The sequence below is a fragment of the Carassius carassius genome, chromosome 19, assembly GCF_963082965.1.
Source record: "Carassius carassius chromosome 19, fCarCar2.1, whole genome shotgun sequence".
Classification (NCBI taxonomy): Eukaryota; Metazoa; Chordata; class Actinopteri; order Cypriniformes; family Cyprinidae; genus Carassius; species Carassius carassius.
Window position 1 is genome coordinate 17,769,815 of NC_081773.1, and position 15,685 is coordinate 17,785,499.

General features: G+C 37.7%; 1 protein-coding gene across 3 annotated transcripts in view; it reads left to right on the plus strand.

The window, feature by feature from the left end:
- The window catches only part of lmo7a (LIM domain 7a), a 43,033-nt gene that overhangs the window by 23,882 nt on the left and 3,466 nt on the right, over window positions 1-15,685 (plus strand). Inside the window, exons 10-31 of one of the 3 annotated variants that reach the window (XM_059500073.1) lie at window positions 41-322; window positions 1,211-1,366; window positions 2,109-2,840; window positions 4,623-4,652; window positions 5,291-5,417; window positions 5,841-5,980; window positions 6,164-6,785; window positions 6,976-7,197; window positions 7,425-7,539; window positions 8,031-8,192; window positions 9,257-9,357; window positions 9,447-9,510; window positions 9,889-9,939; window positions 10,085-10,117; window positions 11,317-11,342; window positions 11,578-11,685; window positions 12,125-12,215; window positions 12,498-12,873; window positions 14,061-14,117; window positions 14,276-14,331; window positions 14,498-14,656; window positions 15,425-15,614. In XM_059500073.1, coding sequence (XP_059356056.1) covers window positions 41-322; window positions 1,211-1,366; window positions 2,109-2,840; window positions 4,623-4,652; window positions 5,291-5,417; window positions 5,841-5,980; window positions 6,164-6,785; window positions 6,976-7,197; window positions 7,425-7,539; window positions 8,031-8,192; window positions 9,257-9,357; window positions 9,447-9,510; window positions 9,889-9,939; window positions 10,085-10,117; window positions 11,317-11,342; window positions 11,578-11,685; window positions 12,125-12,215; window positions 12,498-12,873; window positions 14,061-14,117; window positions 14,276-14,331; window positions 14,498-14,656; window positions 15,425-15,614 — 3,900 coding nt within the window. The remainder of the gene's footprint in view (window positions 1-40; window positions 323-1,210; window positions 1,367-2,108; window positions 2,841-4,622; window positions 4,653-5,290; window positions 5,418-5,840; window positions 5,981-6,163; window positions 6,786-6,975; window positions 7,198-7,424; window positions 7,540-8,030; window positions 8,193-9,256; window positions 9,358-9,446; window positions 9,511-9,888; window positions 9,940-10,084; window positions 10,118-11,316; window positions 11,343-11,577; window positions 11,686-12,124; window positions 12,216-12,497; window positions 12,874-14,060; window positions 14,118-14,275; window positions 14,332-14,497; window positions 14,657-15,424; window positions 15,615-15,685) is intronic. The other 2 variants (XM_059500074.1, XM_059500075.1) reach the window with 2 other exon arrangements.

The window sequence follows — 15,685 nt, forward strand, 5'->3', positions numbered from 1 at the left end:
CACTGGTGGTATGTAACAAAAATGGCTGTCTTTTGAGCAGCAGTAAGTCACAGCCTCTTCAGAGGACTTACAGGAGACCTGCATCGGCTGGTGTCTGCGTTTATGATGACTCTGAGGAAGAGGATGAAGAGTTTGGCCATGCCGATCCTGTTCAAGATGATCTTTATGCCCGTAAAGTAGGCCTGACGCCTCAGCCATCTGTAACAGTGCCTTTTGATAAATTTCTGCCCAAGTTCTGGACACCTGAAGAGGATGCACATGTGAAGAAAATCAAACTGGGCTCCCAGCGCCGGCCTTGGTACAGGAAGATCCAAGGTTTCAGGTTTGTCTGTCTGTTTCAGGCAAAAAAAATGAAAAAACATACTGTAAATAATTAGAATTAGTAAAAATTTGAAAACTCAAGGAATACTTCATTTTTCAAGATATGCATGATAAATCAGATGAGCAGAAGGGGAGGGAATCATTCATGATTCTGCTTCTTGCCATAGATTCAGATTCTCTGGTTCGTAATGTTTCTGTTGACAATATTTCATATTTTTGAGGAAGAAAGAATGGGAAATATTTTGACAATGACAATTCTAACTGCGTTCACTCCAGTAAGAATCTGTTGTCAACTTATAAGCGTTTTAGATATCAACAGAACATTTAATTAAAAAATAACATCTTCATATTTATTATAATTGGCAACTCAATCATGAAAATAATTTTTTTTCATTGCTGTTAAAATATTTGTATGAAATCTTAGTAGGAACTTGTTCTCACTCTCAGCCCTCTCGATCAGTCCGTTAATGTTCAGATATTAAATTCATTAATAACACACTGTAAAGACATGTCTGGCAATACACTGACTCCAAAAAAGTACAGTATTTGGACACTTGGGTCACACATAAATGTGATTACAAAACAAATGATGTAGACCTTTGTTCTACAGAATCAAAAATCAAAATCAATCAACAATTCAAGTGTCCAAATTTTGATAATTTTTTGTCTTTTTTTGAGCAGTACATCCGTTTTGCCTATACTTTTTATATTTTTAAGTGTGGCTTAAATGTCCAAGTACTTTTGGTGCACTGTAAACCCTCAGGTTTCCTTTTGGCTTATTTACTTTATCACTAAGGCTTCTCTGTTACCTCTCTGTCTTCTTTGTGGTGATGGTTGCTAACCTTTCTTTCCTGTCTTTCTCTTTGCTCTTTTACCTTACATTTTCCAGCCCCATGAAGTCAGGTTCATCCTCTGAAGAATCAGATGGTCACATCAACCCCTGGCTCTCTGTACCTACTTTCTCTCGCACTCAGTCTGAACCCCCTCCCTTTCACTCCCATGCACCTGAAGGCCTCGCTCAGTCCAGCCTCACTTCCACACTCAGGTCCTTATCTCAGCCCCATATGCATTAGGACTGGACAACTACTCACTTCCCCCAATCAGCTTCTTCTCATGTTCTAATAAATGTATGAACTGGTGCTTACTAACATGTTCATTTATTTGAAATCATCATCATCATCGTGAATGTTAGTGATCTGAACAAACAAGTGCATTACAGTAGTATCTAAATGGAAATAGTGAGAATTGTCAATATAGTATCAGTATTCACGTAATTCAGGGACATTAAAGGACAGTTCACCCACAAAGATAAATCTTTATAATGGTCTTTTCCAACAACATTGTTCATAGAAATAAAAGTGGTTCATGCTACTTACATTTCTGTCTTTTCCTTACACAAAGCTATAATATTGCTTCAGAAGAATTGAAATTAGAGCAACTATTAAAACTTTATAGTTATCATAGTAGTTATCATGCTTATGTCATTATGAACTGGTGTGTATCATGGTTCAGGATTCTTATAATACTTACTGTTCTTGTATTTAACGTTTAGTAAATATAACTTCTTAGTATTTTGTGGCAGAGTGCTCACACTGCTGCTTTTCCAAAAATTCAGAGCAAATAGAGACAGAGCGCATAATGCTGCTGTTACTTATATATAACATGATTAGTTGCATCCTCCTGCATGTACTATTCTTGCTTACTGATTCTTACTCTTGCATTCTCCTACTGTCCCCTTGCATGTTCTGAATCTTTTCTTTGCTCTTTTCTCCTTTCTTTCACTGCAGTTATCAAACACAACCTCTCACAGTTGCTCAGCAGACTGCTGGACTGCATAATTTAAAGCCCCTTGATTTTTGGCCCAGACCAGATCCCGCCTCTGGTCCCAGACTCGTAAAATGTGAAAAGCGTCCCCTCCTTGGGCGTGAACACCCTAATGACCCATACAACGTTTCTGTCGACATCCTGCCTGATTTGGAAAATGACGATATGTTCACACGTCGTACAAAAACCTTCCACTCAAGCGATGACCTGGCCAAATTGAAGTATGGTAACTTCCTGTTGCCTCGCCGCCGATCGGAGTCCGACGTCATGGTGGTAATTCAGCCTCGCCACGAGAGAGAACCCATTTATCCTGACATTGAAAAAGACGATGTGGTTTTTCGAAGGGCTCAACAGCAAATCAGTCATCGCCCCCTATCTGGGGCCCCTGATAACTACCACCCTGTTCCTATTCCAGAGGCATGGGCTTTGCCAGCAAAACTGCAGGCCAAGCTGATATGTGACCCAGTTGAACCCAGACAGCACAAACCCAAGCCAGAGATTAAACACGGAGTAGAACAGCACCTGAAGGCAGATGATATGCTACTAAGGAAACTAAGAGCTTTAAATACCCAAGGAAAGATGGAAAAAGAAGCTCTTGGTATTTCTTTCTCTTGCAGTGAGGAAGATATGCAGAAATGGCAAGCCATCAGAGAGGCCAGCCGCGTGCGATACTGGAAGAGGCTGATGGTGGAGAGGTTAGGTTTCTGAGCCTGCAGAAATGCCTGTGTGTGCTTGTCATCGAGATCTCAGCTGCGGTGTACTTTTCTCATTCTCGTGTTAACTATGATCTGATACTGGCAATGGCAGATGTTTGTGAGTTTAATATGGGTGTGAGTTTGATTGCATGACACCTGCCACTTGATGAATAATTGTAACAGGTAGATATTTGGATTTTCTCTGTAATTATGTTGGACTGGCTTCAAAATTTGAACAACTTTTTGGTTTGTGCAATGTGTGCATGAAGTCTTGATGTCAAAATGGTTCTCAGCCTTTGAACCATGTAAAAACATGGTTCAAAAAAAAAAATTTGATCCATGCTGTGTTTTACCCACCCTGTTTTTAACATAAGAGCGGGTACAGACATTTTTTATTTGAATATGCAATGGTGTCAGTCCCTTTCAGTTATTTTAACTGTACAAAAACAACACTTTATGCTTTGTGATGTTGCAAACTGGTATTTGTTATCATATTTTAATTTGTGTTATCATAAATACACTGGTTTATAGTACAAATCATTTTTGCAGTTTTATACAGTTTATTCTTCTTCTAGTTATTTACCTATAGCAACTAACTCTGGAAGGTGGTAAATGGTTTATTTATTTTGTCTATAACTTTGTTTACTTTATTTAATTATAAAAAAAAGCATTGACTGATTTTTAGCATTTAGTTATCTATAAACAGAGTTGCATTAAGATGCGTAAACCTTTTTGCAGGAACACCAAGGAAAGTGATTTTTGCCATAGAGATAGACCTTTTTTCGTCTTTGCAGAGACTGACCAATTGCCTGTGAATTGCATTTTGTTTGTGTTTAATAAAAAAAAGACTGATTCTGCTGATGAATGCATCTAAGAAACTGATACATCATCTACAAACCCCATTGCTGTGGCTTTCGTTTAAGTAAAAGGCACCTAACAGGCTTTATAAGGTGCTAGTGTATCCAGCTATGCTGTTGTGGAATTTTAAAACCTGAGCAATGTCTATAATTAATCCAGTCAGGCACATTCACTCTTTACGAGGTAGCTTACAATGCACTTTAGCTCCAAATTCCCCACACCCTTGTGATCCTGTGAAAGCTGGAACTTACACTTATGTGACCATGGAAACACACCTAGCACTTGAACCCCAAATACAACATTTCATTTGATCGGAGTCCATGTAATGTCGGGGCATTAAAAAGAGCAACCACAATGGGATTGGTGGGGAATTCCACAAGTTTCCAATGATGTCATTCCACCTTAAATTGTACCTTAACCAAGTTACATGGACACTTAATATTATGTTTGCACATTTTAAATGTCAGACAGCTGGGGCTGTAATCAGAGAATTAAATGAATGTTGAAGCATGACTGTGTGCACTTATGCACATGGCTGAAGTGGTGTGACTAAGCTCTTGACTACAGCTTGAAAGTTTGGGATAATTGAAAATGTTTTTGAAGAAATTAATACTTTTTATTCAACAAGGTTGCATTAAATTGATCAAAAGTGACAGTAAAAACATTTAAAATGTTATCATTTTGAAATTTTAGCTTTGTCATCAGAGGAATAAATTATATTTAAATATATTAACATTGAATCTTATTTCAATTGTTATTTTAAGTTGCATAAAATTTAACATTATTGCTCTTTTTATTGTATTTTGATCAAATAAATGCAGAGTTGGTGAGCATTCAACACTTTATTGGTCAGTCAATAAAAACTGTCAATCATCACACCAATATATGACTATGTTGTTGTTGCGGTTCTCTTTGGTTCCCTAGACTGCTCCAGAAAAGCTCTGGTAGTGAAGGGTGAGTTGTGGCCTTGTGCAGGCACAGCATGTTTGTGTGTGTGTGTGTGTGTGTGTGTGTGTGTGTGTGGTCACGGATGCTGCGTAGGCCTTTGTTTCCTCTGCTCTTCCCTGCATTAAGCGATGACACTCACAATGTACTCACAATGCTTTGATCCCCATGGGCTGCTGCCTAAAAAAATGTCATTAGTGTTGACTACAGACACACACTGCTGGCTAATTTAATTCAAATCTGTGTCTATCATATTGTTCTGGAAATATTCAAAACCACCAGTGTTTCTGTAATGCAGAAGCATTGTGCTCTCACAGGTAAGACACATGAGTGAAAGTAATTGAATGGGTCACTCATTGAATACTAACCCATTGAGTTGCCACATAATATTTGTGACAACTCATTAGTTGTCTATTAAGACAACTAATTGTGGCTTGAAGAATATTTGGAAACATGCCTGCTGTTTTACTAACCCTTCAGTATTTTATATTGTAAATTTCTGTTATGTATAATTGCTTGATGAGAGCATGCCACACTTACTCGTATCAAAAACCTGAATGTCTACAATCCACTAAATCATTTTTCCATCCTAATGCATGGCTTTTTTTCCTGATTGCTAATGTTTTTGGAAAAACATCTGTTTTCAGGAGTAAGTCAGTGAGTGACATGACTGATGGTGAGATGAACTTCAGCAACTTGTCGTTGGAGTTGCGAGTTGAAGAGATGCAAAAGATGCGTGCTCGCTTGAAGGAGAATGAGGATAAGTGGCAAGATGTGAGTATTGGATCACAAGGTTTTGTTACTGATCATGTTTATAGCTGCAGCTGTTTGTCCTGTGGTTCACTGAAAGTTGAGACAAATAATATTTCCTCACCTAAACTTCAAGCCAAACAATCACATCAATACCAAGTAGTCTATAACTGTTCAGTGGTACTTTGTAGTGTGGACGTGGTTGGACTGAGCTTCAGCACAGCATTTATGTCATATTCGGGCTTCTAATTCACATGGGAAAAGGAGTCGGGTGGAGCCAAACAGGCAAAATAGGACACCGGCAAAATCTAGTCCTCCCTCACTTCTCAGTCTATCCTTGTGTCTCTCTACCCTTCCCCTGAACTGTCCCTCCTACCGTTACTGCTTATGAATAAGCACCTGTGCTCGAGTTATGGAGGCTGAGCGTCTTTCTCCTCGTCCATGCAGGATCTTACAAGGTGGAAGAATAAGCGCAAGAGTGTGAATTCTGATATTGTGAAGAAGAAAGAGGAGAGAGAGCAGATTGAGCAGATCACTTCAGGTGGCATCAGGAAATCAAAGACCTTCAAGGAAATGCAGGATGAGAGGTAAACATACATCATTTTATGAATGATGAAATGTTGTGGCCTGTGTTTTTGTCATTGTGTTGTCTACCGTTAGTGCAGAGAGTGTAGTCTGTTCCACTTTCTCTGATCTGCAGTCTGCTCAGTGTAAAAGTGTAATCTAATCGCAGTATTTGTCCTGCCTCTCTCACTCCTGCCCCTATTCAGAGAGGGCCGACAGCAAAGCAACAACAGGGACAGCTTTAACTCCATCTCTGATGATGTCTTTGAAGAACCTGTACCCCGAAGCAGAACTCTGCCAGCACGTAGCTACACTATCGACACCCCTTACACTCCCAAGGACAAACCTTCAGTACCCTCCATACCATCTCTGAGAAAAAGGGAACCTGTCGCTGGCACTCTGGCATCAGATCAGACAGATTTTCATACAAGACGTGATCGCTCCAGCCCAGAGATCCCACTGAAAATGAATGACAACATTGAGGAGAGCCATACAACGACCCGAAGCCTTCTGGATGATCCAGTTCCTGCTTTGTCCAGTAGCAACACCAGCCTGATCAAACCCACCAGTGTCAGTAAAACCAGCAGCGTTCTCAGCAGCTCGGAGTTGATTAGCAACACTAAGCCAGTCGAGAACTCCAGCGGCCCCATTAGCTCTTTGTATAAACCCAATTCAATGGATACAAAGCAGTCTGGGCTGGATCGAGTTTCTGCCTCCCTCCCCAGGAGCTACCAGAGATCAGATAGCGCAAGACTACCCTCTGTAGTCACGCCCAGGCCATTCGGCACACAGTCCAACCGAATCGCCTCCCTTCCCAGAGCGTTCACGGTGAGTGGGCCTGCTTAGTCTCAAACATCCTGACCTGTTTGATTGCTCTTTTTTTTGTGATCAATTCACAGTGATATACTGATGTAATTACAGCTCATATGAATTGTAAAGCATGTACGCACCTAGAATAAAACCATAAAATGGAAGTCAGATTTTTTTAGTGGAAGCATAACATCTCATTATCTTTTAGGTGGACGACTCTCTTAAGCGCACAAACGGAGAGACAGACAGACTCAAGAAAACTACAATTTCCAACCGATATGCTCAGTATATGAAAGAGGATGAAGATATTTCCAAGGAAAGTCCTGTGCAAAGCAGTGAGGAAGAGGAGAAAACCCCATCTCCTGTCCCTCCAGTCTACAGACTGTCCCCCCTGCCCAAATCTCCATCCCCGCTCATCCCTTCTAATGAGGTACTGCAAGACTTATCTCACAAATCTGATCTCACTTCAGTTTTCTAAAGCTAAAGTAAATTCCATTTGCACAGATACACAAGCACTTTATATTCCTTAAATCTTGATTTAATCCAGATCAGTTAAGCACTTTTGTAAGTTTTAATAGCAACACTGAAGATGCATTTAGCATAGTAAACCACAAATCACTTTATTTTCTGTGTATAACTGACCTGTTTGTCTTCCAGGTGGACTACAGTGAGATGAGGATCAGCCTGAACCAGAAACCTAACAGCAGCAGGGACTTTGGCTTTCAGAGCAACTGGGACTCCACGGGGGTCCGTGTCAAATCTGTAGTTCCAGGTAAAAGAAACGTAGAAAATCCTCAGGAAAAAAAAGTGGTCAGTAATGATCTCATATGCTGCACCGGAATTAATGAAGCATAAAGTACAGTCTCTACCTGCAGGTTCAGAGAGCATCTGCTGCTGAAAAAAAAAGTGTGATGCTACAGTAGCTTAAATAGGGCAGGTTTTTTTCTAGGTTAGTTCTGATGAGCCTCTAGTTTACATGACTCTGAAGCAGAGGCGGACACTACTGAAGTATTTTTACTCTGATAGTGAAGTATTTCAAAGAAAAACACTCAAAACAAAACAACAACAACAACAAAAAACATTAAATTTACTTGAGTAAAGTAAAAAAAAAAAAATTTCAATATTGTCCGCCTCTGCTCTAAACGTATTATCTAAATAACCGTTAGAGGTTAATTTGACATTTGGCACTGTTATTACATTTAGTTTAAAAATTAATAAAAAAAAATGTATGCTTGATTATGTGTGTGGGATGTGTGTGAGTAGGCAGCCCGGCGGAGCTCGGTCAAGTGAAGGTTGGAGATGAGATCCTTACAGTGAACGGACACATGGTGGCAGACATGAGCTACACTGAGTGGAAGAACAGTATGGAGGAGGCCTTGCAGCAGGGTAGTCTGTTTATGGACATCCGCAGACATGGCAAGAATAGTAAGTCTACACCATCTCTTTTGAGTGCAGCACTCTCAGAATTCACCTGAGTTAATGACCACAAGAGACCTGGATAAAGCTTACGAAGTTAACCAAAAGCAGCAGAAATAACGTTACCAGACACTTTTTCTATGCTAATTTCCTCTGTTCTGGGTTGACCTTGTAGTTAGAGATAGAATATACAGTAGTAGTAAAGTGCACATAGTGTATCAACTTATGTTTGTCAGTTGTGTGTTTGGTTGCTGGTTTTCTTTGTTCACTTTTTTCTTTTAAAGGAAAAGTTCACTCAAATAATAAAAATAAAAATATAAAATTAAATACTGTCATTATTATATATTTTATACATTATATACATAACTCTATGCTGCTGTTTTTTGTTTTTGTTTTCAGTGAAGCACAGAAAAAAATGCTCACATTATATTTTACACTGATAAAGTGGATTTTCAAGCTCCAAAAAGAGCAAAACATATGACTTGTGTGCATAAAATTCTGATTTTATTTAATTTTTAATTTAATTTTATTTGTGGAGTACATCTTTTATTTTTGTGTACAAGAGGACAAAATAACACCATTTAACTGTACTAGTTTTTGGCCCCAAAATTTTGTGTGATCTATTCCTTTATTGTCTTCTTTTCCCTGACCTGGTGTCTACAGTATATGTCTTATGCCTTTATTTCTTCCTAAACAGTGTGCATTATTTCTCATTATCTTGGTTTTTAAAGTTTGTGGTTCTTGATAACATCAGAGGTTCATATTTTCAGTGTTCACTAGCAGGCTTATGGTTTGTGACTGAAGCCAGATCAGAGGGCATCTGTAAGCTTGTTGTAAACCTGTATTGCGTGGAGCTCATTCTGACTGCATGTCAGGGGAAGGTGGTCTGTCTTTCATCCCCACTATTTAGAAAATAGTATTTTGTCTGTAGTCATACATCTCATACATTTCATTCTGCGTTTTTGAAATAAATGATTTTGTTGACATGCCACAATCAGACTGGGGTAGAGACCTACCTTCTCTTCCATTTAAAAGCCATAAGACCATCAATCTGACCAGTCTGGATCCTCTAGGTCCCTCTGAGCCATACATCAGCACCAGCCTGGATTTCACATCCCAACAAACCAAGGATACGGTCGTGAAAACTGTGAATGTCAGCTCACAGTCTGGCAATGTAAGCAGACTATTATTAATCACTTATATATGATACTTATTGTAAAGCTTTTTTATAATACTAAACAGATTACCTCTTTTTTTTCACAGAATAATGGTTTGAATGGGATAAATGGTGGTTTCCATGAGGATTCAGAGGCTTCGAATACTAAAGGTAAATTACTTTTTTCAGCTAATTGCTTGGAAACATTCTGTGAAGCTTTTTTTTTTTGTAACTTGTTTCTGTGCCTGTTTTATTAAATGCATGTTGTGCAGAAAAGTATAATCTTGTTTCATAGCTTGACAAGAATGCTTGTTTTTGATTAACTCAAACTAGCCAAAAGTAAAAAAAAAAAAAAGTAAAATAAATTGAATAAAGATAGCCAAGCACTGTGCACATACAATGTTTATATAAAAATGTTTTTCTAACTACATTTCTACAAGAAAGCAGTGTGAATCAAGAATTGATTTCTAAATCTAGGTTTCCAGGGCACCTGGAACTTTTTACTTTGTACAGATTCAACAACAACTAACATTTTTATCTCCCATGTAGAATCCATTACTTTGAAAAACTTAAAAAGGAGATCAGAGTTTTTTGAACAAGGTAACAGAACAGCATCAGTCAAGTGCTGGTTCATTCAGGCTTTGTGTTTCGGGGGCTGTGGGTAAACCGCTAAGTCTTCATCCTGCCATCCTCCTCCTCCCTCTAGCAGAAGCCCCTCATAACCTCTGTGCTCGTCCCTCTGCAGGGCTCACAGTCAGTTCTCTGGTCTACCTCTGTGGTAAAGGGGGGTTGAGTGTGCAGTGTCCACTTCCATTTCGAGCTCTGACATGCTGTCCAAAGGAGTCTGAGTACTTTAAAAAGTAGAGGAAGCTTCATGAGTAAATAGTGCAGTAGTTCACCCAAAAATTACAATTCTGTCATTATTTACTCACTATCACATTCTTCCAAAGCTACCTATGACAAAAGGAGAACATTTGAATACTGCTTTTTTTTTCAGCGTAATTACAATCAATGTGACCTGAAGCTATCAGGCTTTAAAACTGACACAAAAAGCATCATAAATTATCATAAAAAAAACACACAACTAAATTTCAAGCCTTCTGAAGTTTAGTTTCCTGTATTGAGTACTATAACTAATAATACGAAAATAGTACTGATTCTGTTTGAAATGAAATAAGAATGAGTAAATTATTAAACAGATTCAGATTTGTTACATTGCCAGTGATTGTTGTTGCTTACATCGCCTGAAACCTTATTGAAAAATGATGACCTTTGGTTGCTTTTTCACTATCAGTACAAACAATCCTTAAAAGTTTTTTCTCTTTTGTTGTCATGCTCTTGAAGACCTCTTAAAGACAGCATGTCAGGAACCATACCAACATACAAAGCACTCTAAATAAAAAATAGGAAACTGCAGCAGACCTGCTACATAACATAATATCAGAGAATTTCCCCATAAATGAAAGAATTCAGTATGAAACAAATATGAATATGAGGCTGTACAACCTTCTCACTCAGGTTAGCCTTGCTGTATATCCCTGATTATCGGAGCAGCTCAGGCAAAGAAATCAGCAATCAGTGTGGAGTGTGTTGGTATTGTGTTATGAATGTGAATAGTGCATGCTGTGCTGGACATGGATGTGGGGTTTGGTTTTACTAATAACCAGTGCTTCTGCATGTGACATTGTATTTGAAGACTGGCCAAATGTGTTTATGCATTATTCATTTGGTTTGGTTATTGAACTTTGACTTTGCATGTGTTTGTTTATTGAAGCCATTGCATGTGGTTCCAATTTAACATTTATTTATGGAGTTGTTGGGTTATGGGTTTCTTATTTGAACAGATATTATTTTATGAGATATTTGGGATGGAATGCTGGTCATGTGTTCCCTTCATCCTATCAAGAAGGGTTCCATTAAAAATATAGGCTACAATGTATTTATTAAGAAGTATCTAATTGTAGCTGGTTTTTACAGGTGGATCGGATACGGCAATATCAAATGTAAGTTGTTTCATATGTTTTCTTTTAATCAAACCACTGCTGTTGATATGCATATGATCTTATTAGGTGAATTATAAAGTTTAATCCATAATACTGCTTGGCGTTTTGGGGCCTGGTTCTTTTTGGATCTTTGACAAGACAATGTGATCATGCAAGGTCTTAGAAAGGATCTGTGTGATATTTTATTTGGCCACTGGTTGGCTCCAATAATTAACTGAATTTTCTGTGTCTGTAGCTGCCCATTCCCTCCATCACTACATCCACTACCCACTGGTCCTGGGACCCCGAAGAAGAGCGCAAACGACAGGAGAAATGGCAGAAAGAGCAGGAGCGTTTGCTGCAGGTAAATATTATAGTATCCGTGCTCATGCATTTGTTATGAATTAAACATAATTATGTTGGGTAAAATTGATTTATAGTATTTAAATGAATTGGTGTGAGTTATTTTTTTTCTTGAGATTGTAGAAATGAGTTAAACTAGGATACATTTTGTTCTAATAACTGGCATACAAACTCAAGTTTGCTGTTGTGTTTCTTGAATGCTAAACTAGATATGCATCATGTAGACCTTTTAATTTAGCAAAAAACATAATATTATCCTCTCTTTGTGTGTGTATGTTTATTGTATATCCAGAATATTTGTATTATGATTGCAAAGATTGGTGGCAAACTAATTTATTGTTTGTTAATAAAAGCCAAAAGCACAGAGTAATTATGCAATTTGTAAATTTGAAGCATTGTTTAGCTGCAATCAGTGATCTTTTCTTTTTTGCTTGCTGAAGGAGAAGTACAAAAAGGACCAAGAAAAACTCGATGAGGAGTGGAGAAAGGCACAGCAAGAGCTTGAGAAGGAGAACTTCAAAAAACATGAGGTATATTTAATATTTGATTTATTTATCATAACCATTGCAAGACAGTATTTTACGGATGCCTCAGCATTAATTAGATCATATCCATGAGATAATGTATATTCAAATAAACAAATTAATAAGATAATTCAGGAAAATAACCGATTTAATACAATTTACCCTTTTCAAGAGTTCATATAAGACATTTTTATGATGATTTTCTGCGAACTGTTATTTTATATGGTATACATCTAGCAGTTACTGCAAGGGGTATGTGAATATCACAGTCACTGTCAAACTGTTGAACAGGAGATGCAGCGTTTAGAGGAAGAGAGGAGAAAAAGACAGGAACAAGAGCGCCTTGAGGAAGAGAAGAAGAGAGAAGAAAAGAGGAAAAGAAGAGAAGAGGAGTGGCTGCGTTTAGAGGAAGAGAGGAGAAAACGAGAAGAACAAGAGCACCTTGAGGAAGAGAAGAGGAAGAGAGAAGAAGAGGAGAGGAAAAGAAGAGAACAGGAGAGGCTGCGTTTAGAGGAAGAGAGGAGGAAAAGGGAGGAACAAGAGTACCTTGAGGAACTGAGGAGGAATAGAGAAGAGGAAGAGCACCTCCTTCAGGAAAAAGAGAGGAATAGAAAAGAGGAGGAGAGGAGGCGACTGGAAGAGCAGAAGAGAAATCGGGAGCAAGAGTGAGTTTTGTCATTTCAGCAGTCTCAGTACTTTAATTTATGTCCCATCTCTCATTATCTGTGTCATACTGATATGAATGTATAATTTTCTCAAGCATGCATGTCAGTTTTGTTTATTTCCAGAACAATAGCATGAAGGAATGGCACTGAATATCATGCTTGACAAATGCTGCTTAAAATACCAAAGAAACCTGATTAAACTAACATTGTCTGTGTTAGGGCTGGGTGGCATGACACTATAAATTTGCAATACATTCTGTGCGTCGGCTGATATGTATGTATCAGTGAGCAGGGCTGCTTTGCATTGTTAAATGAATGGACACAACGATAATGTTATGCTAAAGCAAATCAATTTGCAGTAATTTTAGCTAAAGTACGGTCACAGGCGCATATCTGTTTTACAGCACCTTCAAATTCGACTCATTCAGTCAGAATTTAGAGTTACCAAATAAGATAAAATAAATATTTAATTCAGTGACTTAACAAAAAGCAATACAACGTGGTTATTCAATAGTATCATCGAAAAGTGCAGTTAGTAATACATTTGAATGTTTTTTTTTAAGAAGAAGTCTCTTTAACTCACCAAGGCTGCATTTATTTGTTGAACAAAAAATACAATAAAAAAGCAATTTTGTCAAATATGCTAACAATTTAAAATAACAGTTTTCTAATGCTAATATATTTTAAAATGTAATTTATCCTTGTCATGTCAAAGCTGAAGTCCAGTCTTCAAATGTCACATGATTCTTCAGAAAACATTCTAATATACTGTTTTGGTTTTTAAGATACATTTCATAATATTATCAACGTTCAAAACATTTTTCAAGATTCTCTGATGAATAGAAAGTTGAAAAGAACAGCATTTTTAAATATAATCTTTTGTAATGTTATATTAGTGTATCAGTGTAGAATTAGTTTAGTAATTTATTATAGTAACGTATCATTAATTGTTAGTCTAAAATATATTTGTTATTTTTACAGCAAAAATAAATATATATTTATAAATGTAGATACTGCGATAAAAAATACTCATGCCAAGATTTAAGATTCTGGTCATACTTCCCAGCTCTAGTCTGTTTTTTTACTCATGCATTATTAACCAGACTAATTTGTCTTCTATTAATGTTGTTCTGTCATGACTATATGAACATCTGCTTGTCTGTGCTGATTCTGCTGTTTGGCCACAGTAAGGTGGACTCCTTTGGCTATACCAATGTTTACCCTCAATTATCCTACTCACACAGGTAATAGGATTCTGCTGTTTGCACTCCCATTTGTATTTAATAAAGTTGAGCTTTCAGGCTATGCATCCTTATAGGATTTATACATTGATAAGATCTTTCATCTCATCTGTATGTTTATCAGACTGAGTCATCTTTTTTTCTTCCAATTTGGTTTGCAGATCTATTTCCAAATCAACTCCAGAACTTGATGAGGTTTCAAAACCAGATATTAAAGGTCAGTGCAGCTTTTATCTTTTCTCTAAACCTTTATGTGTATCTGCTGCTGTTTTGACCAATAAGGAGCCGCTGAGACAGCACTATGTAAAGGATGGTGTCAGATTCCTTACACATTGTAAGGGCTGGAGTTAGATGGGTGCTGTAGAGTCTCTGGCTCTCTGCAGGTGTGTACAGCAGACACAGGGGTTTGGCAGGATGGCTGCTGGAAGAGGAACTGAGGCGAAAGAAAAACACTCAGATCCAGAAAGAGCAGGCAGCAAGTGAGCTAGAGCTTGAGAGGAGGAGCATCCTCAATGCCATGAAATACAGAAATCCAGAGAGAGGTGTGCACGGCTCAACCCATGCCAATCAATCAGACCCACCAATCAGCTCGGCCTAATTTATGCAAATTTGACAGATGTAATGTCAGCAAAATCAGTTGAAATCAAGCCTGTGTCCACGTGATCAGTGTGCATTTAATTAAAAAGCTGAAATATAAAAACGGTGGGGTTCAAAAGTCTGAGACCACTAGTTAAAATGCTTCTATTTTTTTAAGTTAATCTCTTTTTCTTACAATCATCTAATATGCATTACACTACCGTTAAAAAGTTTGTTGTCAATTAATTAATTAATTATTTTATGCAACAAGGATAAAACTGATCTAGAGTGACAATAAAGACTTTTACATTGTTACAGAAATATTCTGTATTTTTCATCAGAAATGTTCATCAAAGAACGCTGAAAAAAAAAGTTTCATGGGTTCCACAAAGATATTAAGCAGGACAATTGTTTGTAACATTGATAATACTGATGAAAAATGTTTGTTTATTTCATTATTTATTTATTTTGAGCACCAAATTACCATATTAGAGTGATTTTTGAAGCATTATGTTCAAGAACATCTGACTGTTTGTGCTGGTTTATTTCCAGGTTTACATTATATTTTGAATTCCAGATGTCCACTGTGGTCTCAAACATTCAGGCCCCACTATATATATAATCAGATGAAGAATATCTGAAATCCATTGCTTTTGCTCTTGATGTCTACCAATTCTATTTACAACGTCAATTTGTTTTTAATGGTGATTTGTGTCTGTTGTTGGACCGAGCAGCGAGCAGTGGTCTGGGTGAGTTCAGTAGAGACTATAAGAAAGAGCCCCAGTCTCAGACTGAGGTGGAGAGGATGCAGATCCTTCATGAAATGAGAAAGAAGACTTCCTTGAACACAGACAACAGCTGGATTCGCCAGCAGAGCGCTGCCAGTGTTACCGCCAAAGAACCAATTGATCTACCCATCAGGAGGTCAGTACTGGGCAGCAGTATTTTTCTTTGATATTATCAAATAAAATAAGCAATGAGGAAACTCCAACTTA